This window comes from Trachemys scripta, chromosome 22 (assembly GCF_013100865.1).
Source record: "Trachemys scripta elegans isolate TJP31775 chromosome 22, CAS_Tse_1.0, whole genome shotgun sequence".
In the NCBI taxonomy this organism is placed as follows: domain Eukaryota; kingdom Metazoa; phylum Chordata; order Testudines; family Emydidae; genus Trachemys; species Trachemys scripta.
Genome location: NC_048319.1, coordinates 6,095,777 through 6,123,588, shown reverse-complemented (window position 1 = coordinate 6,123,588; position 27,812 = coordinate 6,095,777). Strand labels below are relative to the sequence as shown.

General features: G+C 45.6%; 1 protein-coding gene across 1 annotated transcript; it reads left to right on the top strand.

Annotated features, from left to right (window-relative positions):
• Positions 1-5,487: 5,487 nt before the first annotated feature.
• Positions 5,488-27,038, top strand: LOC117868793 (hippocampus abundant transcript 1 protein-like). Its single transcript, XM_034755054.1, has 12 exons — positions 5,488-5,808; positions 13,273-13,368; positions 14,861-14,923; positions 16,471-16,598; positions 17,159-17,273; positions 17,889-18,107; positions 18,855-18,968; positions 19,599-19,670; positions 20,525-20,637; positions 20,995-21,092; positions 21,757-21,920; positions 22,016-27,038. The coding sequence occupies exons 1-12, from the start codon at positions 5,725-5,727 to the stop codon at positions 22,223-22,225; spliced, it is 1,476 nt and encodes a 491-aa protein (XP_034610945.1). The 5' UTR covers positions 5,488-5,724; the 3' UTR covers positions 22,226-27,038.
• Positions 27,039-27,812: the final 774 nt, after the last annotated feature.

Below are 27,812 nucleotides of genomic sequence, written 5' to 3'. Positions count from 1 at the left end.
CCCCACCCACTGTACTGCTCTGTCTCTGGGTGGAGCTTACCTACCTCTAACAGAGACTGGAAGGGCCTGTCGCATTTACACTTTGGCAACACTTGAAGAGCTCGTCATGCCATAAACCCTCATTGAATTGAACCAAATACTGATTTTTGCTGCTCCCTGCCCTGCCAGAACCAACTCGCGTGAAAGGGGTTGTGCATCTTCAACAGAAGTGTTCTCGGCATTCTATCTGAGCAAAGGTACGGATGACTGCGGGGTTGCATACGGTCACTGAGGGTCTGATTTGGCCTGCAGAACCAGGTGATGATGCAAGAGGAGGAAAGACCCCAGCTGGACTCACAGATCCCAGGTTGAGTTGGGGCTGACAGTGAGAAATACCATCTTGTTCCTTGCAATACTGAGCTCATTTGAAACAAGAATCATTGCAAGACAATTATCAAGGAATCCCAGGATGCACAAAGTTCAGCCTTAAGTTGGCTGTTTCCTCCTGGAACTTTCTATCCCTGCCACTAATTCCCTTTGTCTTTGGCCTTGGCTACACTTACCCGCTAGTTCGACAGCTGGAAATCGAACTTCTGGGTTCGACTTATCGCGTCTAGTCTGGACGCGATAAGTCGAACCCGGAAGTGCTCGCCGTCGACTGCGGTACTCCAGCTCGCCGAGAGGAGTACCGCGGAGTCGACGGGGGAGCCTGCCTGCCGCGTGTGGACCAAGGTAAGTTCGAACTAATTCGAACTAAGGTACTTCGAACTTCAGCTACGTTATTCACGTAGCTGAAGTTGCGTACCTTAGTTCGAATTAGGGGGGTAGTGTAGACCTGGCCTTTGATTATTAATTATTATTAATTATTTGTATTGGTAGCACCCATGGCACCCAACTGAGATCAAGTGCCCATTATACTAAGCACTCCACATACACATAGTATGAGACAATGCATACCCTGAAGAGCTGACACTGTAAACAGGAAGAAAGACAAAGGGCAGGAAGGGAAACAGAGACCTGAGAGGTGAAGTGACTTACCACATATTACACAGCAATTCAGTAGTCAAGCAAGGAATTGAACCCAGATCCTTGCAGTCCACTTTAATGCCCTAGTCACTAGCCTTCACTACCTCAGAGGCATGCCAGCCCCTTTATACTCCTGGGTTGGAGCTAATAGGACCCACCTGTTCTGCCTGCCAACGTGAGTCAGCAGAATTTCTCTGCATCTCTATCTAGGGTCCTAGATCCTGATGCTCAGTTTACAAAACCCTGCATTTTTAGTCTAAATTGACCTTTAACCTCTGCAAACCTTTCTCAGTGGGTGAGACCTTTCACAGGAAGAGAGAAGCTTTCCGACCCAGCACTTTATTGCTTATTTCAGCGCAACAGAGAACAAAGCGCCAAAGCTGAAAAGCTGCCCTGCTTGCTGGGTTTCCTTTTCAGCCTTCACGGTTTACAGTATGAGTAGCCTTGGCAGGATTCCATTTTTATTTCTTATAATATTATTGATGGACAATATCGATGTTTATTTTTAAACCTTTTATTGTTATCAATTTCAATGGTCATAGTTGCAGGAAACTATGGGGGGAGGGATCAGACAATGACTCAATGACAGCAGATGCTGAGATTCAAAGTTAACGCCTTAGAACCATTAAAACCCAAATTTCTCAACATCACAAGTCAAAATGTACAAAGCAAATATCCTTAAATCAAACCCTAATAAGTTCTCAGGCAGTAGTTTTCTTACCCCTGCCACTCTGTACATTTTCATTACCATCAATGGAAATATTTTTTGTCATTTGCATGTCGTTTGCATCGGTTTCAGTCGGAAGCTAGGTGATTTTCACAGAAAGTGCAACTACACTCTGGACTATACAGAGCTGAAGGCCCTGGTTTTTCAGTTAAGTGGTGACCCAATGACCACATTCAAAGAGCGAGGATAATGTGCCAACAACCGATGTCTGCACACTGTGCCTGCGTCATCTTACGCTCCTATGAAGGTTGTGGCCAGGCCGGCTCCAGCTTTTTTGCCGCCCCAAGTGGCGAAGGCAAAAAAATAAAAAAATAAAACGCCACGATCAGCGGCACTTCAGCGGAAGCTCTACTGCGCTGCTTCATTCTTAGGCAGCAATTCGGCGGCGGGTCCTTCCCCCCGAGAAGGAGGGACCCACTGCTGAATTGCCGCCGAAGACCCGGACATGCCACCCCTTTCCATTGGCCGTCCCAAGCACCTGCTTCCTTTGCTGGTACCTGGAGCCGGCCCTGGGTGGTGGTCTCTCTGATGCTTATCAGTCTAAAAGGCGAAAGGATTAAAGTATCTGAGGACAGTTTCTTTCCAAGAAAGTAACAATTCAAACATTAACAACAAGGAGTCTGGTGGCACCTTAAAGACTAACAGATTTATTTGGGCATAAGCTTTCGTGGGTACAATTGTTTATCTTCTTTTGCTTGGAATGTTAGCCACCCTATTTTAGATTCTGCCAGGTACCGTGGTGATGGGGGCCTTAGCAATGTGAGTATAATGATCGTTGTAAAGGGCTAGATTGTGACACCTTTAACTGATCACAGTAACAAGTCACCTACACAGGGAACAACTATTTAATAATGGGCTCCTCGGTCTAGTAGACAAAGATCCAATGGCTAGAAGTTGAGACTAGACAAATTCTCACTGGAAACAAGGTGTAAATTTTTAACCAGGAGGGAAATTAACCATTGGAATAATTTATTAAGGTTATGGTGGGTTCTCCTTCACTGGCAATTTTTAACAAGTATAGATTTTGTGTTTGTTTGTTTTTTAGTATATGCTCTAGGACAGGGGTCGACAACCTTTCAGAAGTGGTGTGCCGAGTCTTCATTTATTCACTCTGATTTAAGGTTTCGTGTGCCAGTAATACATTTTAACGTTTTTAGAAGGTCTCGTTCTATAAGTCTATAATATAGAACTAAACTATTGTTGTATGTAAAGTAAATAAGGTTTTTAAAATGTTTAAGAAGCTTCATTTAAAATTAAGTTAAAATGCAGAGCCCCCCGGACCGGTGGCCAGGACCCGGGCAATTTGAGTGCCACTGAAAATCAGCTCGCGTGCCGCCTTTGGCGCGCGTGCCATAGGTTGCCTACCCCTGCTCTAGGAGTTATTTTGGGGGATGTTCTATGCCTGTGTTATACAGGAGGTCAGACTAGATGATCACAATGGTTCCTTCTGGCCTTGGAATCTCTGACTCTGATGACCACTTTCTCACGAGTCCTGCTGAAGTTACATGGAGGTTGAGAAGGTTTCCTTGTGGTGCTTCATGCTAAGTAAGCCAGGGCTTGGCATGCAGATTTAACTGCTCTCCCTACTTGAGGATCTTAATCCTCTACCCTCTCCAGCTTTTCTGCACTACATTCCCTTCTTTTGTGACATGCATATCTCCCTTTTGTCCCGCTGGCATATTGCCCATTCTCTTAGTATCACGAGGCTTGTTGATGATTTGTTTGTTTGGGCTGAAGGGCAGGGAGGACGTGCTGTTGATTATTACTTGTGATCATTTCTAGCACAATGCTTGTGCTTTACAAAAGGCAGAGTGCTGCACATTTCCCTGTCTCAAGGAGCTTATGTAACCCACTGTAGGACAGTGGGGGTCTTTGTCCCACTCCACCAGCTGGTGTAGAAGTTAAAAGCCCATTACAGCTGACAGCTATTACAGTTACTCCTTTAGCTCCAGTTTATGCTTTTTAGTGCTGAAAATCACAAGTGAAACACCCTGCTGTCAGCTCAAACAGGTCACTATACTCCCAGGCTGAGGGCGACAGGTTCAGGTAGGGGAAGGCCTGGAGAACCAGTAAGAACTGAGGAAACATTTGGAGGAGCAGGTTGACAGAGACAGGGCTTGGTGGGCAACAACTGGGAGACTTTGCCACGTACATAACTGGCCTCAAACCAGACAAGGGATTCTGTACAGCCCACACACATCGCCTTGCAGATGAATCCAAGCCATTTCTTGATAGAACAAAATCTCATGGAAGGAGGCTTCACGCAGTGACACTGTAGTGCAAAGGGAAGAGAGGAGAACTGAACTAGCCAAAGCCAGAAGAGATCTGGTGGAGCTTTGGTGGCAGAAAGAGGAGGTAGCTGTCTGGAAGAAGCCATCTCAGCTACTCTGAGGGAGCTCTAGAGGAGAAAAACCACAGCTCAGCAGCTCCCTAACTCCTGCTCAGATGGGGGATTCACAGTGGTACCCACCAGAACCCAGATGCTAAAACTAAGCTGCATTCAGTGGAGCAGACTACAGCGGAGAGGACTGCTCCTGGTATGCAATGCTTCATCTTGACTCAAGTGGGCTGGAGGTACAGCCTATGAGGATGGTGGCCTCCCCAGCGTGCACTGCTCCATCTTGTTCCTCATGTATGGCACATGGGGATTAGGGCTCCCAGCATGCACTGCTCCATCATGAGCTCCATGTGCAGCTCCCAGCATGCACTGCTCCATCAGACTCTCCATGTATGGCAGATGGGGATTAGGGCTCCCAGCATGCACTGCTCCATCATGAGCTCCATGTACAGCTCCCAGCATGCACTGCTCCATCATGAGCTCCAGGTACAGCACCCAGCATGCACTGCTCCATCAGACTCTCCATGTATGGCACAGGGGGATTAGGGCTCCCAGCATGCACTGCTCCATCAGACTCTCCATGTACAGCTCCCAGCATGCACTGCTCCATCAGACTCTCCATGTATGGCACATGGGGATTAGGGCTCCCAGCATGCACCTCTCACTCAGTCCAATCCACTTGTGCAGCCCATTTACCTCTCCCTCCCGCATCAGTTCAGTGGCACCATCATGTCCCCCCACCAACCAGGTCACTGGCACAGCACAATTCCCTCATTTAGGTCAGTGGCACAATTGATCAGTGGTACAGCCTGTACACCCCCCGTTGGTGGTATAGTCTTCCCATCATTGACAGTGGTATAGGTCAGTGGTACAATCCTTCCCATCTCCACCACCCCTAGATTAGTGGAACAGCCCGATAAAGCTGTTCAATCTGAGCGACCGTTTGGGACCGTTATCCAATAGTTCCACCTTTTCCCCGCCTATCTACAATCCAGTCCAATCGGAGGGCCAGACTCCTTGATGCACCGGTGTGGATGAGCCAATCCCATGGAAGGAGAGAGAAAACGAGGCTGTGCTGGGGCGCCCGCCACTGGGTCTTTTCCCCGAACAGGGCAGAGCGAAAGATCGCGCGGAGCTCCGCGATAGGGACGTCAGAAATGATTGACGGCCACGACAGCCAATAGCATGTTGTATTGGGGGGGTGGCGCGTGAACCTGGGAGAGGCTTTGAGTCTAGAGAGGGCGGGGCCTGTGGCCTGGCGGGCGTGGCCCACGGTGGACCAGACGGATCCGGAAGGCAGCTGGGGGCGTGGTCTCGGCCGCGATGGGGTGAGGAAGGGGCGGGAAGAGCCTGTTGTGGCTGCGCGCGCAGCGGGCGGAAGCGGCTGAGGAGGCGCGCGCTGGCCGGCGGGCGGGCGGGCGGCGCCGCGGGGAGGGTGGGGTTGCCCTGAGGAGCGGGCCGCGCCGGGGAGGGACACAGCCGGACGGAGCGGGCCGCCGCCGGCGGGATGGTGTCGGCGCCTCCGGCGTGAGGCGGTCCCGGTGGCCCTGAGTCCTTTCCCCCCTCCCCCCCGGGCTCAGTCGGGCCCGGCCCCCGGGGGGAGGATGGGGCCGCAGCGGAACCCGGGCAGCAGCAGCAGGGCCCCGGCCTCACCATGACCGGCGAGAAGAAGAAAAAGAAGCGGCTCAACCGCAGCGTCCTGCTGGCCAAGAAAATCATCATCCGGGACGGAGCCAGCGTGAGTCCGCCGGGGGAGGGGTGGGGGAAGGGCGGGGGCCCAGGGGGGTGGGGGGAGGGCGGGAAGCTGGAGGGGTCTGGCAGCGGGGGGGGGCTTGGCTCCAGCCGGTTTCCCGGCCCATCAGACACGTGCTGGGCATTGGCTTCGCTGGCTGGTGCAGTATCTCCCCCGCCCTGGCCCTCCCTGAGGGATCCCTGGGAGGTGGGTGAGCCGTAGGCAGCACCAGCCTGGGGTGGGCAGCACCGGCCCGGGATGGGCAGCACCAGCCTGGTGTGGGAATCCCAGATGGCAGGTAGAGCCCTTGTCCTGTTTGCCCCACGCTGGGGCCATCTCCGCGATCTAATCTGGAGCCATTCTAGGTCGATCTGAAGCTTGCATCTCACCGGTGTAGTGGTTCCAGTGGAATGAAACCAGCTGAGCCAACCTGTCCAGCGGATTGTGTCTCAGAGTAGCAGCCGTGCTCGTCTGTCTCCGCAAAAAGAACAAGGAGTCCGTGTGGCACCTTAGAGACTAACACATTGATTTGAGCGTAAGCTTCCGTGGGCTACAGCCCACTTCATCGGATGCATAGCATGGAACATATAGTAAGGAGATATTTATACATACAGAGAACATACAAAGGTGGAAGTACCCATACCAAGTGTAAGAGGCTAATTAATTAAGAAAAAAGAACAGGAGTACTTGTGGCACCTTAGAGACTAACAAATTTATTAGAGCATAAGCTTTCGTGGACTACAGCCCTCTTCTTCGGATGCATAAATTTGTTAGTCTCTAAGGTGCCACAAGTACTCCTGCTCTTTTTGTGGATACAGACTAACACGGCTGCTACTCTGAAACCAATTAATTAAGAGACGCTATTATCAGCAGGGGAGGAAAAACTTTTGAAGTGATAATCAAGATGGCCCATTTCGGACAGTTGACAGGAAGGTGTGAGGATACTTTAACGTGGGGAAATAGATTCAATTAGTGTAATGACCGATTGTGTGTGTATTTGGGGCTTGCATGCTTCATTGTGTTGGCTGACGCTTAGGTTTGGATTTTGGGCCTTCCATTGAGAAGTGGTTTTGAAGTAGGGCGAGACCAGCACTGAAACATCACCAGATGCTACCAGTATATGCCTATAATGCAGATTATTACTCTCTGCTGTAGTTAAATTTTAGCACCGTGCTTTGTATTTTAGACTATTCGTGTACTAGATACACCAGAGTATAAGATACTGAGTGGTGAGCTTTTTCCCATCGTGTTGGCCTTCATGGAAGCCAAGATATTCAATTGTGGCCTCCTCCCACCATGCTAGTTCTCATGGGACCCAAGCAGTCATATCTGTAAAGTAAATGCCTGTTTCTGAGGCTAATATAGCACCCATAAAACTTTTCATATGGCAGTTATAGCACTGCACTGGGGGACAGTCTACTTGGGTACAGCGATCTCTCAATATATTTTGAAGCAGATGGACCATCTTCCTATTTCATCAGACTTGCTAAACTGGTTTGGACTAGTCAAAACGGAAAATACTTATTTAGGTTGGAAACAACTCAAACCTGAACTTTACCTGTATTCTTTCTTGTAAAGTAAGAGATTACTCTAAACCAGTTTGACTTGTGACACTTAACACTGAAACAAACTTGGAGCCATGGGACTCATAGGGTTACTAATAGATTGGTTTTGCTAAATCCCTCCCATTAACAAATATAAAATGTCTGAACATCTGTTTGATTAGTGGAGGGTTCTCTAGGCAAACTACAAACAGTGGGAATTGAACACTTGCAGTAAACAACAGGAGGAACAAGATGGGGGGGGGGGGGAAGGGTGGCACTAAGCAAGGTTAAAAGCCAGTAAAATGTTAATTATTGTGCTATTTCCAGGGGTGGCTACAAGCACAACCAGAGTGAGTCATTCAGAACAGTAAAACATGCGTGTGAGGTCAGTCCTGGAAGTAAATTTCACCTGGTGCTTAGTGACCAATGTCCCTCTACAGTGTAACCTTTAGTCCTTTATTGAGAGTTTGGGAAGCTGGTTTAGGCATTGAAAGATGAACCATATAAATAGGTGGAAGATGCAAAAAGCTGTAAAACAGGAATGAAGGTTTTCTGTTTGTGTAACTGTACTCCAAATGCTAACAAGTTGTTGTGGAATTGCTCAGATTCCAGACACAGTTCAAATACTGTGACTAACTGTTAGCAGGCATGGTGGGTGAAATCATTTTCCAAATATACGAAAACCTGTAGGAGAACACTTCAACCTCCCTGGCCACACAATAGCAGATGTAAAGGTTGCCATCGTACAGCAGAAAAACTTCAGGACCAGACTCCAAAGAGAAACTGCTGAGCTCCAGTTCATTTGCAAATTTGACACATCAGATCAGGATTAAACAAAGACTGTGAATGGCTGTCCAACTACAGAAGCAGTTTCTCCTCCCTTGGTGTTCACACCTCAACTGTTAGCAGAGCACCTCACCCTCCCTGATTGAACTAACCTCGTTATCTCCATACTGATTTATACCTGCCTCTGGAGTTTTCCATTACTTGCATCTGAAGAAGTGAGGTTCTTACCCACGAAAGCTTATGCTCCCAATACTTCTGTTAGTCTTAAAGGTGCCACAGGACCCTCAGTCTCAATCTGTAAAAAGCAACAAACACGGCTACCCCTCTGATATTTTCCAAATATTATTCTTCCTGACATTGTTCCATCCACACATAGCATAACGGCAACCCATGTTAATGAACCACATTAAATTGGTTTAAAAGGTTATATTTATGCCATTGTCTGGCCTAATGTAATACACTGATTTACTACATATGATCATGTCTCCTATTGACTGGCTCCACTAACTATAATAGCCTGCTACTTACAGCTAGAGAACTTATGGCTTTAGCCCAGATGTTGGGGTTTGTGCTTTTGGTGCTGAATGTCCTGAGTTCAGTGCCCACTAGCAACAGATTTGGCCACAATTCGTTCCATTAGTATGGTTCTAAAATAAAATCTCTATTAATGCTAGACCGGAAAAAGGGATTTGCAACAACCAATAGCTAATTGTGGTTAATGCTCATTTCTCCAACATGGTAATTGCACAGTCCAGACAAATAAACAGTGACAAGTTTTTAAAGTACTTGTACACAAATGCTAGAAGTCTAAATAATAAGATGGGTGAACTAGAGTGCCTTGTGTTAAAGGAGGATATTGGTATAATAGGCATCATAGGAACCTGGTGGAGTGAGGACAATCAATGAGACACAATCATTCTGGGGTACAAAATATATCGGAAGGACAGAACAGGTTGGGGGCGGTGGGGAGTGGCACTATATGTGAAAGAAAATGTAGAATCAAATGAAGTAAAAATCTTAAGTGAATCCACATGTTCCATGGAATCTCCATGGATAGTAATTTCATGCTCTAATAAGAATATAACATTAGGGATCTATTATTGACCACCTGACCGGGACAGCAATAGTGACGATGAAATGCCAAGGGAGATTAGAGAGGCTATCAAAATTAAGAACTCCATAATCATGAGGGATTTCAGTTATCCCCATATTGACTGGGAACAGGTCACCTCAGGGCGAAATGCAAAGACAAAATTTCTCTATACTTTAAATGACTGCTTCTTGGAGCAGCCGGTACGGGAACCCACAAGGGGAGAGGTAGTTCTCTATTTAGTCCTGAGTGGAGTGCAGGATCTGGTCCTAGAGATAACTATAACAGGACCGCTTGGAAATAGTGACCATAATAACTTTTACATTCCTGTGGTGGGAAGAACATCTCAAGAGCCCAACACTGTGGCATTTAATTTCAGAAATGGGGACTATGCAAAAATGAGGGGGTTAGTTAAACAAAAATTAAAAGGGACAGTGACTAGAGTGAAATCCCTGCAAGCTGCATGGACACTTTTCAAAGTGTCACCATAATAGAGGCCCAACTTAAATGTATACCCCAAATTAAGAAACACAGTAAAAGAACTAAAAAAGAGCCACCGTTGCTTAACAACCATGTAAAAGAAGCAGTGAGAGAGATAAAGGCATCTTTTAAAAAGTGGAAATCAGATCCTAGTGAGGTAAATAGAAAGGAGCATAAACACTACCAAATTAAGTGTAAAAATGTAATAAGAAAAGCCAAAAAGGAGTTTGAAGACCAGCTAGCCAAAAACTCTAAAGGTAATAACAAAATGTTTAAGTACATCAGAAGCAGGAAGCCTGCTAAACAACCAGTGGGGCCCCTGGATGATCGAGATACAAAAGGAGCGCTTAAAGACTATAAAGTCATTGCAGAGAAACTAAATGAATTCTTTGCTTCAGTCTTCACGGCTGAGGATGTTAGGGAGATTCCCAAACCTGAGCCGGCTTTTGTAGGTGACAAATCTGAGGAACTGTCACAGATTGAGGTGTCACTAGAGGAGGTCTTGGAATTAATTGATAAACTTAACAGTAACAAGTCACCGGGACCAGATGGCATTCACCCAAGAGTTCTGAAAGAACTCAAATGTGAAATTGCGGAACTACTAACTATGGTTTGTAACCTGTCCTTTAAATCAGCTTCTGTACCCAATGACTGGAAGATAGCTCGTGTAATGCCAGTATTTAAAAAGGGCTGGAGAGGTGATTACGGCAATTACAGATCAGTAAGTCTAATGTCCGTACTGGGCAAATTAGTTGAAACAATAGTAAAGAATAAAATTGTCAGACACCTAGAAGAACATAAATTGTTAGGCAAAAGTCAACGTGGTTTCTGTAAAGGGAAATCGTGTCTTATTAATCTATTAGAGTTCTCTGAAGGCATCAACAAACATGTGCACAAGGGAGATCCAGTGGAAATAGGGTATTTAGATTTCCAGAAAGCCTCTGACAAGGTCCCTCACCAAAGGCTCTTATGTAAATTAAGCTCTCATGGGATAAGAAGGAAGATCCTTTCATGGATTGAGAACTAGTTAAGACAGGGAACAAAGGGTAGGAATAAATGGTGAATTTTCAGAATGGAGAGGGGTAACTAATGGTGTTCCCCAAGGGTCAGTCCTAGGACCAATCCTATTCAACTTATTCATAAATGATCTGGAGAAAGGGGTAAAAAGTAAGGTGGCAAAGTTTGCAGATGATACTAAACTGCTCAAGATAGTTAAAACCAAAACAGAATGTGAAGAACGTCAAAAAGATCTCTCAAAACTAAGTGATTGGGCAACAAAATGGCAAATTAAATGTAATGTGGTTAAATGTAAAGTAATGCACATTGGGGAAAAATAACCCCAACTGTACATACAATATGAAGGGGCTAATTTAGCTACAACTAATCAGGAAAAAGATCTTGGAGTCATCGTGGATAGTTCTCTGAAGACGTCCACGCAGTGTGGAGCGGCAGTCAAAAAAGCAAACAGGATGTTAGGAATCATTAAAAAGGGGATAGAGAATAAGACGGAGAATATATTATTGCCCTCATATAAATACATGGTACCCCCACATCTTGAATACTGCGTACAGATGTGGTCTCCTCATCTCAAAAAAGATATACTGGCATTAGAAAAGGTTCAGAGAAGGGCAACTAAAATGATTAGGGGTTTGGAATGGTTCCCATATGAGGAAAGATTAAAGAGGTGAGGACTTTACAGCTTGGAAAATAGGAGACTAAGGGAGGCTATAATAGAGGTATATAAAACCATGAGAGATGTGGAGAAAGTGAATAAGGAAAAGTTATTTACTTGTTCCCATAATATAAGCACTAGTGGCCACCAAATGAAATTAATGGGCAGCAGGTTTAAAACAAATAAAAGGAAGTTCTTCTTCACACAGCGCACAGTCAACTTGTGGAATTCCTTGCCTGAGGAGGTTGTGAAGGCTAGGACAATAACTTGGTTTAAAAGAGAACTGGATAAATTCATGGAGGTTAAATCCATTAAAGGCTATTAGCCAGGATGGGTAAGGAATGGTGTCCCTAGTTTGTCAGGGGGTGGTGATGGATAGCAGGAGCGAGATCGCGTGATCATTACCTGTTAGGTTCACTCCCTCTGGGGCACCTGGCATTGGCCACTGTCAGTAGGCAGGATACTAGGCTGGATGGACCTTTGGTCTGACCCAGTAAGGCCGTTCTTATGTTCATGCTGTATTATAAACTGGGCCCTATGAAAGTTCTTGTTGCCAGTTCTGCTGTGATCCAGGCTGCTTAAATTGTTCTGTACTCTCTGAAGGGGCCTACCTGTTGCCCAGAGTTCATAACCTCTGCTGAGGCAGCATATAGTTTTTCTAGCATGAGTTGGGAGAATACATGTATTTTTGTTTTGTCCAAGTGACAAAAAGATCTAATTGCAGAGTTTTGGTTGAAAGGGTGTAATGGAAGGATGTGATACTTCCCCTCACAGAAAGAAGTTATCTCTCTTCCTACCAAGACAGTGTAATGGGATGGAGGAATTAAATATCCATGCAACTTGCACTTTTCTCCAGCATTGCTGGCATAATGTCACCTTCACATTTTGTAGCAACAGAGAAAGGGTTTGTCCAGTTGTTGGTGTAGACTAAAAATAACTTCATTTAATGACCATTTTTCCCTTGGGTGTTCCCTGTTTTGAAGGTGTTTGTCTTTGAATCAGATTTACAACCTGTTTAAAGAAGCATCTTTAATAGAAACTGTTAATACAACTAGGGTCTCAGAATCTACTTGTCTTCTCTTGCTCTGTTAACCGTTACTCTAATCTGTAGCTCCCCTAGAATAATTCTGCTAATATTTGAGGTAACAGCAGGCTATAAATTTCAGCATACCTTTCACACTGTGCCACAAATAAACTAAATGGGAAGCCCATTCATCTACTTTAGAAAACACACACAAGGGCTGAGGTTTTCCACAGCTGACAGGAAATTCTGACATTCAATTTCCATTCAAATTCATGGGAGTTGTCTTAATTCCTTAGTTGGCTTTGAAAATTTTAAACAGCTTGGTTGAACAACAGATGCACTTTATAATGTATCGGCACTGGTCTTGGTGCTATCTGTGCTTTCTAGTGTGTTAAAGTCATGTAGGCCAGTTGCACTAAAATCCCCTCTTGTGAAAGTCATGCTATGCTTCTGAGTGTTCGATCTGTGCGATTCCCTGAGGCAGCTGAGTTCAACCCTGTTTGCTTTCTACACTCCCTTGTGACTCCTGTTCTCCGTAAGCCTGTGACCTTGCAGGTACACCTACACAGCAAAGGAAACCCTGGGCTAGTAGCTGAGATTTAGCACCTGGGGAAATGTGTGTTTCTGTAGCTAACTTCTCTATCAGCATTTGCAGGGAAATTCAATTGCCTCCCTTCGGTTGTCCCCCAGGAGCTAAGGGGAAGACTTTCAAAGGCACAAAGGGCAATTAGCTGCCCTGTTCCCATTGGAAGTCAGTGGGAGTTGAGCATCTACCTGTCCTTTCTGCCTTTGAAACTCTCCCTCTATATGGCTATCAATTTGTGCCCCAAGCCACTTTTCAGATTTCAGGGCATTAACATGTTTTTTCTTTCAGCGACAGGGGATTGGAGAGCCCAGTGTGTATCATGCGGTGGTGGTGATTTTCCTGGAGTTTTTTGCCTGGGGGTTACTCACCACCCCTATGTTAACGGTAAGTAACTGACTCTTGCTGAGGGTAGCATGGTGGAAATGCTGAGGTTGAGGATTTCAGTGAAGATCTGGGTACAGTTTGGGTTTGAAGCACGAGAGGCAAAACCTAGGATACTGTACCTATATCTGTAGAACTCATTCCGAAAAGTACTTTACACAAAGGAATTGCTGCAGCCATCTCTGGAGTGGAACATGGCAATTGTTTAAAAGCACATAAGAACGATGCTTAGTAATTTAGGATGGAGAATGAAGAATACATTATTTGAAATGGAATAGGGGATTTAGTGAGGCAGAACTTAAGAACCCAAACTTGAATTTGGCCAGAATTTCTCATTTAAAGCTCGGGTACTGGTGAAAAGTGCCATCTTTAATTGAGCAAGGCCGTGATGCTTTATAACTCCTCCAATGACTGCACCTTTCACACAGGGGCTGGGACATTGGTTTAGTACTGATGTAGAGGTAGGGTTGCCTCTTTCTGAATTACCAGCAGCATCCCCTGCACTGTCAAGTCCTGTCCAATTACTGACCACACCCAACCTTGCCAAGATCTCAGCTGGGGGTGACAGACTGTCATGCAAAATTGTTTGCAGTGTTGTTGTAGCCATGTTGGTCCCAGGATATTAAAGAGATAAGGTAGGTGAGGTAATAAAATGTTTTATTGGACCAACTTCTGTTAGTGAAAGAGACAAGCTTTCGAGCTTACATAGAGTTGTTCTTCATATCTGCGCTAGATGACCCTGTGATGACCAATATAGGCGACAAAGGAAATGCCACGATAAAACCAAGAACAAAAGATTAGTTTTATCAAAAGAACTAGAATTCCCAACTCAGATATCTATCTTGAATTTGAGTTAAGTGACTGGAAACTTCCAAGTTGGCAGCTTCAAGAGGGATTTTCAGCTTTCAGAACTTATTTTCGGCAGCTGGTATGACAAGTCACATTAGGGTTTAATGTACCATGAAGATCTGTGAGCTGATTTCTGGGATCTAGGTAATTTCCATACAAAGAAGGTCTTGTTCACAAAGGCCCTTAGAAGTACATTTACTAGTATAAAATGTAAGTCAAGTAGATAAGGGGTACAAAAACAAGAAGAGGGTAATCAGGAAACACTTATTGAGTTAAATGAAGCAGAAATAGGGATTAGGCAGATGGGGCAGAGATGGAGAAATGTTTCTGTCTGAAATGGCCTCCTAGTGTTAGAGAAACTTGGACACGAGCTCACCCCTACCCAAATCCAACACAGTCACACGTCTCCCTGTGACATAACTGGGAGAAGTGGCTGCCTATGTCACTGATGAGGAAACAAAAGGGCTCCATATATTTTGTTAGCAGAGCATGTGTGTACTGTGATTGTGGCATGGGAATAGAAGTGTCAGTGCTGTGGGCAAATATGGACTGCAGGCTTATTTAGTCTCGTTTGATGTGATCCTCCTGGCCTTTAACAGCGGAACTTGGTGGAGGATCTGTAAAATTGTTGACTTGGTCTCCACAGGTGTTACACCGGACTTTTCCTCAGCACACATTCTTGATGAATGGCCTGATCCATGGGGTCAAGGTAAGGAATTATTTCCTTTCATTTTAAAGAACCAATGCTGTAGAAACTCGATGGGCCAGACCACCTTACCACCTGGGCTTTGTTCCAATCTGAGAACAATGGAAAGTCATTATAATCAGAGTGCTGTTTGGTGTGATTAGTCCAATCTATAGTGGGTAAGTGGCCACCTTATTGGCAAGAACAGCAGAAGGGTAGTTCTGTTTTCATGCCCGGTTGATTCTGTGTGCTAACCCATTTAGGTATTTTCTTCCAGAATAGCACTGACAGTATGCTGGATAGCCCAGGAAGCCTGAACTCCATGGCATAGGCGCCGACTCTGTGGGTGCCCCAATCCTGGAGCACCCGTGGAAAAAATTAGTGGATGCTTAGTACCCTCCAGTAGCTAGCTCACCACCTCTGCCCTTCCCCTCCCCCAAGCGCCCTCCCATCCGCCGGCAGCCCTGCTGATCAACTCCTCCCCTCCCCAGTACCTCCCGCCTGCTGCGATCAGCTGTTCTGCGGCATGCAGGAGGCGCTGGGGAGGGAGGAGAGGGGACAGGGTGCGCTGGAAAGTGGGCGGGAAGAGGCGAGGTGGGGGTAGAGCAAGGGTGGAAAGAGGTGGGTGGAGGTTTGGGAGAAGGGGATGGGGCTTGGGGTGCAGCACCCCCAGAACCTGGAGGAGACCAGTGCTTGTGCCTCATGCTGTGCTTACAGCTGAGAACACTCCCCAACAGCATGAGAACAGCCTAGTGACCAGATTCTAGATAATAAGAAAACCAAAAAAGGTGGTATTGTTATAGCTCTCGAGTAATGGAATTAAAAACAATGTAACCATGATCTAGAAACTCCGCCATCCCGCAGTAGATTGGTGATTACAAAGTCACGTAGCAACTGGTGAAATGGTTTTAGAATAGTCCAACACCTGTGGAGGAATTACAGAAGCTGGCAAGAACTAAACCAAAATATTTTCTAATTTGCTTGGTAACGTGGCAGAATTGGTCATTGGGCTGGGCATCGGTATTAGCAGGAGCATGACTATCATTGAAGGATGATTTTTCTCAGGTGTGGGGCTACTCAAACAGTCTCGTGTGTATGTTAAGGTGCTCATTCCCCCATTTTGTCACGAGTGTGAAAGATTTGTAGATATGGGGAACTTTTACAGAGGCTGAACGGACTTGGCCTCTCTTCACATCCAACCGGTCTCAATCTGGAGCCAGAGCTTTCCCTGAATTGCAACAAATATTGACATTTTGGAGCTTTGCCAACCTCTTCAGGCAGTGGCAACTCCCTGCTGCACAAATAGACATGGAAAGACCACAGCTGCAGACTCCGAGCACTGAGAAGGAAAATAATTTCTGAGCATTTAGCAGTTTTTCCAGTATCGAGATTTCAGCTATCTAATGAAGTGTCCTGTTTTGGTAACCTTGCCACCTCCTAGAAATCCAGTACAGTGGATTGCCAGCTCCTCTTGTTTGTATTGGTGACATTACAGCTCTTACTCTCCTATTGCCAGCCAGAGAAAGTGGCTGTGGGATTTGTACCTGGTGTGAACCCTTCTCTTCTCCTAGGGTCTGCTGTCCTTTCTAAGTGCCCCACTGATCGGTGCTCTCTCTGATGTCTGGGGCAGGAAATCCTTCCTTCTCCTCACTGTGTTCTTCACATGCGCTCCAATACCTCTCATGAAGATCAGCCCATGGTGAGTCTATGCTTGGAATGGAGATGATGGGAAGGTGCAGTGATATGGGAGGGATCAGTCCAGAAGATGAGTGAGAGCGTCAAAGAGGAATTTGGAGGTGTAGTCACCTGAGATGATGGAGTTAGGAGTATCTGGAGGTGCAGTGACTGGAGGAGATTGGAAGTGCTTGTAGGATGAAGAAAAGGAGCTTGAAGAGGCACCATTTCCTTGATCCAGAGCTTCTTTCACACACCATTAGATTCCAACTCCAGTCAGAAAGAAATGCCTTCTCCTAGTGTTTGCTTCCACTACTAAAAACTGCATCAGTCCTGAGTCGCATTAATGTTCCCTTCCTGGGTGGGATACTACCAGAGATGGGTCTGGACCGGGGTTTTAAGCCATGAAGTAAGTGTTAACCCAAATAGAAGCCCAATGGCATTTCTGAGCACTTCCGGATGAAGTGAAATGAAATGAGTTGAAGCAGGGGTGTGGAGAAGAGACTGTAGTTCAGCGGCATTAGGCTCTTGTGGTTTTTTTCATGTGGTTTCCTCTAACTCTGCCCCCGGGAACATCTCTTGCAGGTGGTATTTTGCTGTCATTTCCATGTCTGGCGTCTTTGCCGTCACCTTCTCTGTGATTTTTGCCTACGTTGCTGATATCACACAAGAACATGAACGCAGTACAGCTTATGGCTTGGTAAGGACTCACATCATTAGTTGATTCCCCAAAGAGATACTCCAGCGCTCCAGAATTCAGAGAGTTGGAGAGGAGGGGTGCAGGACCATCTTAAGAGTATCCTCCCCATGGGTATTGCACACAGGACTTCTGCATTCCTCACAATCCACTGTGTCCATTGCTGGTTCCATGCCTGACTCCAAATGGAGCAACATGTTTAGAAACCAACCCCAGAGCTTGGTGCTGTGAAACCTGGAATCCAGCTGTATTGTTACTTCCAGACCTTTCTCCAGCCTCTGGCACTACACCACGCTGGCTTCCATGCAAACACAAATAGAACAGTGGCTGTGCACCTGTGGCTTCTGCTGAACTATTCTTGCATAGTGTTATAATAGGATTACTGAAAACGCCTTAGCCAGAGGCATCTCAACCAATACTTATCACCCATTGTCATGACCTAGCCTCAACTCTACCAGGGGGGAAATACCATATTTCTGTATTCCACAATTCTGGAGAACCTGCCCAGATGGTTTGGCTACTCTATAGGTGGTGGAGCTGATGGCCTTGGATGACTCTGGGAAAGAGGGTAGGCTCTGGCCAAAAGATACAACTACTAACATTTGTATTGTGCTGCAGGTGTCAGCCACTTTTGCAGCCAGCCTGGTAACAAGTCCGGCGATTGGCGCATACCTGTCCCAAGCCTATGGTGATACGCTGGTGGTGGTGCTGGCTTCAGGGGTTGCTCTACTGGATATTGGCTTCATTCTGCTGGCTGTGCCAGAATCTCTGCCTGAGGAGATGCGCCCTGTGTCCTGGGGAGCTCCCATCTCTTGGGAACAGGCAGATCCATTTGCTGTAAGTAGTTTGCTACTGGCAATTTTTCACTGCAATTTAACTTCTAGATCTATTTCCCCAAGTTCCGTGTTGGCTCTTCGAACAGGAGGGTGAAGATAAAAAGGGAATCACTTTGCAAGAGGCAAAGGATGTGAATTTAGACATGATTGTATCAGGTGCAAGGATGATGATGTCTGGCTGTATCTTTATTCAGTGCTGGGTAATGGGTTCCGAGTGTATATGGCTACGTAGTGTCTAAAACCAGCTTCCAGTGTCCCTGAAGAAAGTTCATCTTCTTTTGGTGGCAATAACTGTGTGAGTGCAACTGGTGTGAGTGCAACTCCTATTACTTTGCAGTTGCACTCTGTGTAGCCATGCGAAAGACCTAGCATGTTGCTGCTTCTGTTAGCCTGGGGGAGTGCTGGTTGGGTCCCTTGAAAGGGTTATCTTGCTCATTTGTTCCTCCCCTTCGTCTCACTTAGGAGTCCCTGCCCATATTAATGTTCCAAGGAGAGTCAGAGTTACAGAAATCTAGCTGGATTCTCTGCGATGCTCTGCATTAGCGGGGTGAAGTTTCCCACAGCTGGGAAGCTCTTCAAGGCAGAAACAATTTGGTGCCAGGCTGACTGATCTGTCATACAGATGTGTCCCACTGGTGTGCAGAAATTCTGTTGCAGAACAAGCCCTTCCAGGGTGCCCAGTGTACTAAGTAACCTATGTGTTGGGTTCATATCAGAGGGAGCCTAATGGTCCTGTTTGTTTCTCCAGTCTCTCCGCAAAGTGGGCCAGGATTCTACTGTGCTTCTCATCTGCATTACTGTCTTTCTCTCCTACCTTCCTGAAGCCGGCCAGTACTCCAGCTTCTTTTTGTACCTACGACAGGTCAGTCATTGGAGTTAGACTAAGATACAGGTTTGGAAATCAAAGGTTTGTAGTGCGTGTTGTAGTCTCGTGCATTTGTTTTATTTCCTTCCTGACTATGCAGTATGGGGCAGCAGCTTCTGCGCAGTGATCATGGGCTGGGGGAATTTGCAGCTTGGCTGCACACCAGCAGCCCTGGTTTGCCGCTGCTGACCAGAAGCTCTTTCTCAATGAGGGTGAAACAGTACCAGTAACCTGCTTCCTCTCTGTTAGAAAATGTAGGATCCCCATGAATGCTGGTTAACTGCGCAGCCCTTATGTGCCTTGCGAATGCAGTCCCCAGACTAATCACTAGGCACCTGCCCTGGACTCTGTGCTTACCCCACCTTGTCACCTTCTTCAGGCACTTAGGACAGCGTATCCATTCACTTAGTTACTTCTTTAGCCCATGGAAACCTCTTCCATCTTGTCACTGGGGAGGCTTTGATGTTCACTTTCCCGTGAGGAGGTGGAGAGTGAAGTTGTGTAATGCTCAAGCTACTGATATGTAGTATCAGTAAGCACTATACATGGCTCTCATGGCGTGGCTTTTCTCAGGTACAACACAAAGCCCTTTGTCTGAAATAGTGTCCCCTTCTGATGTCTTTGCAGGTCATTGGATTTTCCTCAGAGACTGTGGCAGCCTTTATTGGTGTGGTTGGAATCCTCTCCATATTGGCTCAGGTGAGAACCAATTCTCTGGTTACTACACTCAAACCCCTTGGTTATGAGAACTCACAAACATGTATGACATTGAGGATTGGATTGGCAACTGCCAGAATCCTTTTGTGAAGCCTTATGTTTTTCCTCTCCTGGAATTGACACCTCCTCCTCTATTATTGGGAGTGGACTACATCCACCCTGATTGAATTGGCCCTGTCAACACTGGTTCTCCACTTGCGAAGTAACTCCCTGCTCTCCATGTGTCAGTATATAATGCCTGCATCTGTAAGGGTACATCTACACTACAGCGGGGAGTCGATTTAAGATACGCAAATTCAGCTACGTGAATAGCGTAGCTGAATTCGACGTATTGCAGCCGACTTACCCCGTTGTGAGGACGGCTGCAAAATCGACTTCTGCCGCTTTTTGTTGGCGGTGCTTACTACCACCTCCGCTGGTGGAGTTAGAGCGCTGATTTGGGGATCGATTGTCGCGTCCCGATGGGACGCGATAAATCGATCCCCGAGAGGTCGATTTCTACCCGCCGATTCAGGCGGGTAGTATAGACCAGACCTAACTTTCACTCTATGCATCTGAAGAAGTGAGGTTTTTACCCACGAAAGCTTATGCCCAAATAAATCTGTTAGTCTTTAAGGTGCCACCAGACTCCTTGTTGTTTTTGTAGATACAGACTAACACGGCTACCCCCTGATACTTATCAATGTATGTTATCAGCTGCAGGACAGCCCAGGGGCCTGACAAATCTGGCAGTGAGGAGAGTTGCCTCCTCTTTCTTCATCACTTTCTTGTCCAGTGTAGCTGCCTCCTTTCTCCCCACTGTAGTTTGATAACATCATCTCATTGTCTCTTTCCAGACAGTTGTGTTGGGGATTCTCATGCGTTCAATAGGAAACAAAAATACAATCCTCTTGGGCTTAGGCTTCCAGATTCTACAGCTTGCCTGGTACGGCTTTGGATCGCAACCTTGGTAAGAGTGGGTCAGCATTATTCAATAAACAATTGGCACATTTCTCATCCCTCCCCTCTTTGGGCAGCTGTTTGTGTCCAGTGCAGTTGTGCAATGTTCTCCATTTGGCCACCAGAGGGAGATATGTCTGCTCGTCCAGCCTTAGTTTGCAGTACTCCTTTTGTATGGAAAGCTCTCCTCCTTTCTGCTTAATGCAGTGGTTTTCAACCTGTGATCCACAGACCCCTGGGGGTCTGCAGACTAGTCTAAGATTTCCAAAAGGTTTTCCACCTCCATTCGAAAAAATTGTAGCGATCCGCAAATGAAAAAAGGTTGAAAATCGCTCGTTTAATGGGCTGATTTCTCTTTCTCTTGTAGGATGATGTGGGCAGCGGGTGCTGTGGCTGCCATGTCCAGTATCACTTTCCCAGCCATCAGTGCCATGGTGTCCAGGAACGCAGACCCCGACCAGCAGGGTACGTCACACTGGTTGAGCTTCTCTAATGGTTGGATTGAAATTCATCCCGCAGTTATCCTGACAAGTTTTCTACTTCTTTTACATCGGTGGGGAGAGAGCGCTACCAATACTGTAGGGAGGATAGGGGTATCTCTCTAACCCTTCGAAATCCAGTGAACATCTGGACACACCCTGTGCAGCATCTCTATGGCTTCACAGCTGTATGCCAACCACCCTCCATGTTAATTCTCTGGTGTGTACAGCATGAGTGCTCTTAATGGGCACGTATACGCTCAAGAGAATATAGGATTAAGAATACAGTTTATTAGGTATACTAGTTTCTAGGAACTAGTTCACACTGTCAGCCTATCTAGACTGGTATCTGCCTTTAACAATACTTGACGCTGAGGAAGGGTCTCGTAAAACACTCCATAATGCTTATGTGCAACATTGAACAGCTACTCATTTGAGGTAGGGAGGAAGTTCCTACTTGACCATCCACCTACCTTGAGTTTGTGCCCTGAATCCTGAGGTCAAAGTGCCTCGAATTCAACCTCCGATGTTCATCTGTGAGTTGTGGACTTGATCCTGTTCTTGTGCAACAAAGGTTGTCTTGCCTATAAAGAGATGCCCTTGAGAAAGCTGGAAGCTTATGTCTTCCCTGTCTTCACTTTTTCTCTCAGGTGTGGTTCAGGGGATGATCACTGGAATTCGGGGGCTCTGTAATGGGCTGGGGCCAGCTCTCTATGGCTTTGTCTTCTACCTGTTCCATGTGGAATTGAATGAAATGGCTGAAGTGGAAACCCTGGGTAAGGCCACGAAGGTCATGGTCAACCCTACTGATGAGGTATCCTATCCAGTTTCATCACTTGCTTTTGTCTGTCTGTCTTCCCACTTCACTGCAACTTACAGCATTAATCGTTCCTGTCCTTTGCTTTACAGAGTAGCATTATCCCGGGGCCCCCTTTCCTCTTTGGAGCATGCTCGGTCCTGCTGTCGCTCCTAGTGGCCTTGTTCATTCCAGAACACAATCTTGCGTTGAGATCGGGCAGCCATAAGAAACACAGCAATGGAGCCCAGACCCACACCCACAGCCCACAGGCTGGAGGATCAGATGGCAAGGAGCCCCTGCTGGAGGACAGTAGTGTATGAGGGGAGAACTTGAATCTCTTGCTTATCAACTCCAAGCCAAGGATGGACTGTACCAACTGGAGTTGGGGTGAGAGTCGGGGGAGGTAATGGACTGTACCACTAACAGCTAATGAAGGAGGGAAAAACTGTCCTTCAGAGCCAAATACATCCAGCTGGTGCAAAAAATGAGATCGTACCATCTGGTGCTGAAGGAAGAAGTTCGACTGCACCATGTGAAGGGATAGTTCTTACAAAAGCAGGTTTTCCTTATGTGAATGGTGAACTTCACAGTGTCGCCTGCCATATATTCACCTTGCCAATGAACGTGAGGAGCCAGAATTCTATCCCTGCTCTTTAATCTAAACTAAATGATCTGACAGCAAGAGAAAACCAAGGCATCAGTTACTTGTCCTTTTCCCCCAATGTAATCAGTACTAGCCTCTGGCCCATCTCTGCTTCATGGGCTAACCTACTTCAGGCTGAGGACTGCAGGAGCATAGAAGTCACAGTCCAAGCCTGTATACTCAGCTCCTGCTGAGAGTACAAGATGGGCTGATACACTAAATACAGAGCAATGTATATGTAGAATAGACCCGTCAGTCTCCAGCTGAGTAGATCCTTACTTCTTGAGGATCTGATGAATCTGCCTATTCCAGCCCATGTGATAAATTCAGACCAAAAACAATTATATTTCAATAATGTTCTGGAAGAGGTGACGAAAGGTAGGAAGTAAAGGTTCAGCTGTCGCTGTCCTTAGCTCACATGGGAGTGAGTGACTGGGTGATGAAAAGCCAGTCGTGAGTTATGAATTTCTTGTTTTGGAACAACTACTCTTACCTAAATGTAGTGTTTTGTCTGCGCTTCCCTCTTCTAGAAGCGGATTGAGAGGCTCAAAATCTTTCATGGAACTGGAACATTAGAAAACATGCTTCTCTGAGAGAGTTCAAAGAAATGGCTTAATCCATGTTACGCACTTTTATAAAGCATATTTCTTCCCCCAAACTGCTGCTATCTGATATAGGAAGCACCTGATGATGGCTGTCTGGGAGTTACAACTCAGATGGCGCTGCAGCAGCCATTCTGCTCAGTCCATCAGCCTGAAAGGCTGCAGCCTGAATTTGCATTATAACTGAATATATAGATTTGAATCCAACATGGCATTTCTGAACCTCCTGCAGGGCACAGCCATCTTGCTGAAAAATGATGTCTTAGTGACCTCAGCTGTTGGGTTGAGCTCAGAGCAGCAGAGTCAAGCAAAGCCTCAAAACCTGATGTGGGAAAAGTTAAGAGAAATGTGCATGTTTGGTGTGTCAGGGATGCTTAGCTATTTACAAATACATAAAGGGGCATTCAGAGAGGAGAGAAATCAATTATTCTTATCAGTCTGCGAAATCAGAATCCAAAGTAATGGGCTTGAGCAGTTACAGGGAAAATATAAGTCAAATATTAAGAGAAACTGTAAGCCAATTGACACACAAGCAATAGAACTAGTTAAGGGAGCTGTGGATTCATCCACTGGAAATAGTCAAGGTTTGGACTAGAGCAGATGTAATGCAATAGCTCTCTCGTTATTGGGGAAAGTCTTCTGTCTTGTGGTTTGGGTCAGTTACCTACCACAGATCTGTGCCAGCAGGAATCTTAGCCTCTCAATTCATTGGGAACAGGAAATCGCAGCTAACCTGACTAAACACAGCTGCGGAGATCAGCTCCTAGAACGTTGCTGTCACAAATACCCACTTGCAGCAAGGCTCAGAAATGCCATTGACTTCTCAATGATTTTAGAGCTGGTGAGAGATGCCAGGTGGAGAGCCCTGGCGACTGAAGTCCTCTAACCTCACAACAGGTACGGTACAGGGACCGGCACTGCAAGCTTCCCCATCCCTCACTCCTGAGGGACTGCTTCAGGGCTTGTGGGGAGTTCAGGCTCCAGGGCTCATTCAGTTTATGGCCTCTTGTGAGGCTACCAATGTGGGACCAGTTAATGTCAATGGTGTCAGCAGTTTTGGGATGTGGACAGCCGTCCAGTAGGAAGTGGACTGAGAGATACAAAATGAATTTCATGTAGGCTATTGAATAGCTGTTGGGTAGGAACAGCTCACTGTTCCCCTAGACAGGGTTTGAGCTAATGACTTAGTATCCATTCACCCAGTCCCCTGAGTCAGCCAGTTATAAGAAACATTAATATTAATTAAAACAAATATAATTCACAATTTAGAAACCATCTTTATCACCAAAGGGCCCCAATCCTGTAGTTGGATCCATCGTCTTATGCCTCTGCAAAGGCCAGGGAGCTTCAGGGGAGCAGTATGAGTGCAAGAGTTTGCCTGCATGGATCGGAGTGCAGGGTTAGGAATAAGCTAGCAGAAAGCTTCACTGAACACAATAGCTCCAGTTTTCTCAAGGCTTTTTCCTTGTTCATTATCAGGAACATCTGGTACTGTCCATGCACAGCAAAACCAGATCCGAAAGAAAATCACCAGGTTTAAATTCCTTTTCCCCTGTCCAAAAATCCTTGCTCTGTGGAATACTACAGCTATAGGGTTTTGTTTGGTTTTAAAAAGCCATTTTGTGAGTACAAAGTAAAACTGCCAATTCATACTCTTACGTTTTGTATTAAAATTGGCTGATGTGCTTTTCTCCCTCTCCTCCCTGAAATTAAATGAAAGTAATAAATACAATTACCCTGGTCACACTGAGGCAATCAGAACTGCAAGGTAAAATATAAGTGATGAACCACCACAAAATAGACTGTAAACTTAATATATAATATATTATAAATTCTATATATTTTTAAAAAAATCCTTCCCTTTATTTAATACCTTAGCTTATTAAACCTGACATGTTCTGAATCTAATTTCCTTTTCACCGTTGATGCTGCCTGTGGCTTTTTATTGGTCCTTCACTCTGCATGGATAGGGAAACTAGTCTGATCAGTTTCACTTGGGCCTTAGTAACACATTGTGGTGATGTTTTGAGTTTCCAGCACTGCAGCAAAGCACTTAAATTCCTCCAGAAACTGTTTTGACAAACAATTTTTGTAATAGATCGTGTAACACCACCTAACGCTAAACCTTGGGCCCAAATGACATGTTACTCGAAGTAAAATAACTAAACTATATTTCTTGGCTAAGGCTGTCTGTTTACAAGCAAATTCTTGAAGAAACTAGTTTCTAAGGCTTGATCCACACTTGAAAGTCTTACCAGTGTAATTATTGTCATGAAGGGTGTGACTTTTTTTATGTATGCAGTTATACCAGTGAAAGCCCTAGTGTGGATGCAGCAATACTAGTATAAAAGTGCTGTACCAGTATAATTATTTCCCTTTTTGTACAGGAAAAACTACTTTAGTATAGTTAAATCGGGTCTTGTCTACACTAGAAAATTGTACTAAGTGGCAGTACTGCTGAATTATTCACTCTGGAAGCTTGAATGCACCTTAATGGCAGGGATGTTTGCATTCCATGGGAGATTCCACTAATTATCAATAGTGAAGCAGACAGAGAAATTTGTTTGCAAATCCTTGAAATTACACCTACCTTCTCAGGAAACTGGGGAGGGTCTTCTAACCCCACCCACAGACTCGTTCCCCCTGTATGATCCACCGTTCTGCCTTTTGACTAAGAAGTATTTGGCCAGGCTGTAAAGGAGCTAGAATTAAAGGACCTGAATGAAGAATCTCGTTATTCTGAAGGGCCGATAATTCTGTCGCACTCCCCGTAGAAACTGGAAAAATCTGTACAGAACATTCAACGAGTGTTGTTGGTTTTTGTTACTTTATATGAAAAGCTGCATATTTTTTAAAGTACCTTTTTTAAAAACCCCTGCAGCATGATGCCAGACCCTGGCCGTCCAACATCAATATTATTTCCCAAGTTTGTTGTCATAAAACACAGATGAGTAACTGCGATGAAACTCAATTGTGGCTGAAAGCCTTTCACTTTAGTGCCCCCTGCTGGTTGAGGTAAAGATGGCCTTTCCTCTGCAGCTCCAGCACTGATGCAGGAGTTCAAGGTTAAAACCTGATCTTGTTGGATTAGAAATGCATTAAAACCAGTACTTTCTCACTCTGCGTTAGTTTTGCAAATTAGAAACAATTCAGTGAAAAATTCCTGTTTGGTTCGGTCTTTCTCTGCACCTGGGTGGCTGCAAGTGCGCGTTGACCGGTGCAGGCATGTGGAAAGGCTGCAAGTTTTCATGGAGAATGGCAGCACTTCCCCTCTTTTTAAATTAATGGAGTTTGCTCTTTGTGACGTTGATTTGTGTTCTTAGCTTATGATGAACTGTATTTTGTTTATTTCAATTGTTTAGAACTGGCTAATCTCTCCCACTGATGGGTTATTTATTAAACTGCTACTTTCCTGTTGCAGTAAAATCCTCTTTGCGATCTCACTCTTCTCCTAAACCGTGTGAAACGAGATGGCCTTTAAAAATCTGTGCCTGTGATGCTTGAAGTGATTCTTTGCAGGGGTCCTAAACTACTCTCGATCCTTGAGTGAGGTGTGCTCTACAGATTAGAACTCCTGCCGTCTGGTCTCCAGGTGTCTTTTCTCCCAGCTCTTACTGAAGGCTGACTTACACACAAACTTTCACTCATTGAACTCTATGCGCTTCCGAAAACCGATTGTTATTTCACAGCAAGTTTGTGTAGATACTTATGTGGCTGAAATAAGTGTCCAGTCAGACTTGAATCACAATAACTAGAACTGTATTCATACCTTTTGCATGTAAATCAGCCCTGAGCTGCTGGCCTCTTGAGTGAATGTGCTCTCTGCCCTTCTACCCATTTCCTACCTCGCCAGGACTGTCATGAGGCTTAAATAAAAGTTGGAAAGTGCTTGTGCTATCCTTGGATGAAAGGTGCCACCTTAGTGCAGAAGTACTGTTAATCACTGGGATTCACACTACAAGAAACCACTCTGGGTGTGATACAGCAACAGTAGCCCAGATGCTGTGTGTAGCGTGACCCAGTGCATGCAGTGCTGTGATGGTCAAATGCACTACCCTGACTAGCATGACATGTGGATTGTCTTGGATTTGTCTGCGTTCAATAAGGATTATCACATGCTTACCAGGACTCATTGGCAGTCAGAGATGATCTATATACAAGCATCTATCATGCTTTTGCACACACTAGATCCACCTCCCACGAGCTTGTTTTTGTGACCAGGTGGTCAACACACATGCTGTGACCAGGTGGTCAAACTCCCATATTCTGTCCGTTTCCAGCCAAGCGTAATGTAGATCCTCTCCCTTCAAAGAATCCTTTTTTCAGAATAGTTGATGCTGGTGCTAAAGCAAACAATACAATCATGAGAAATAGAAACAGATGTAACAGATGCTCTTACGTGGAATCTGTAAGTTATGACTAGAACCCTCTACTGGGTATCCCTTCAACTTCATGGAGTTTGGCACCTAACTTCCTTATTTCCCTATGAAAATTCTGACCTGAACCCAAAAGGCTTCCATCCTTTTACCCTTTTTATTGAATATGGCGTGTTGCCCTCCCTTGACCCAAAATTGGTTTTCATAGGGGTGGCTCAGTGGTGGGCTGATATGCCGCCAGATGGCCCCCTTTTGTGAGTAGATCCTGGCTCATTCCTGGACAGGA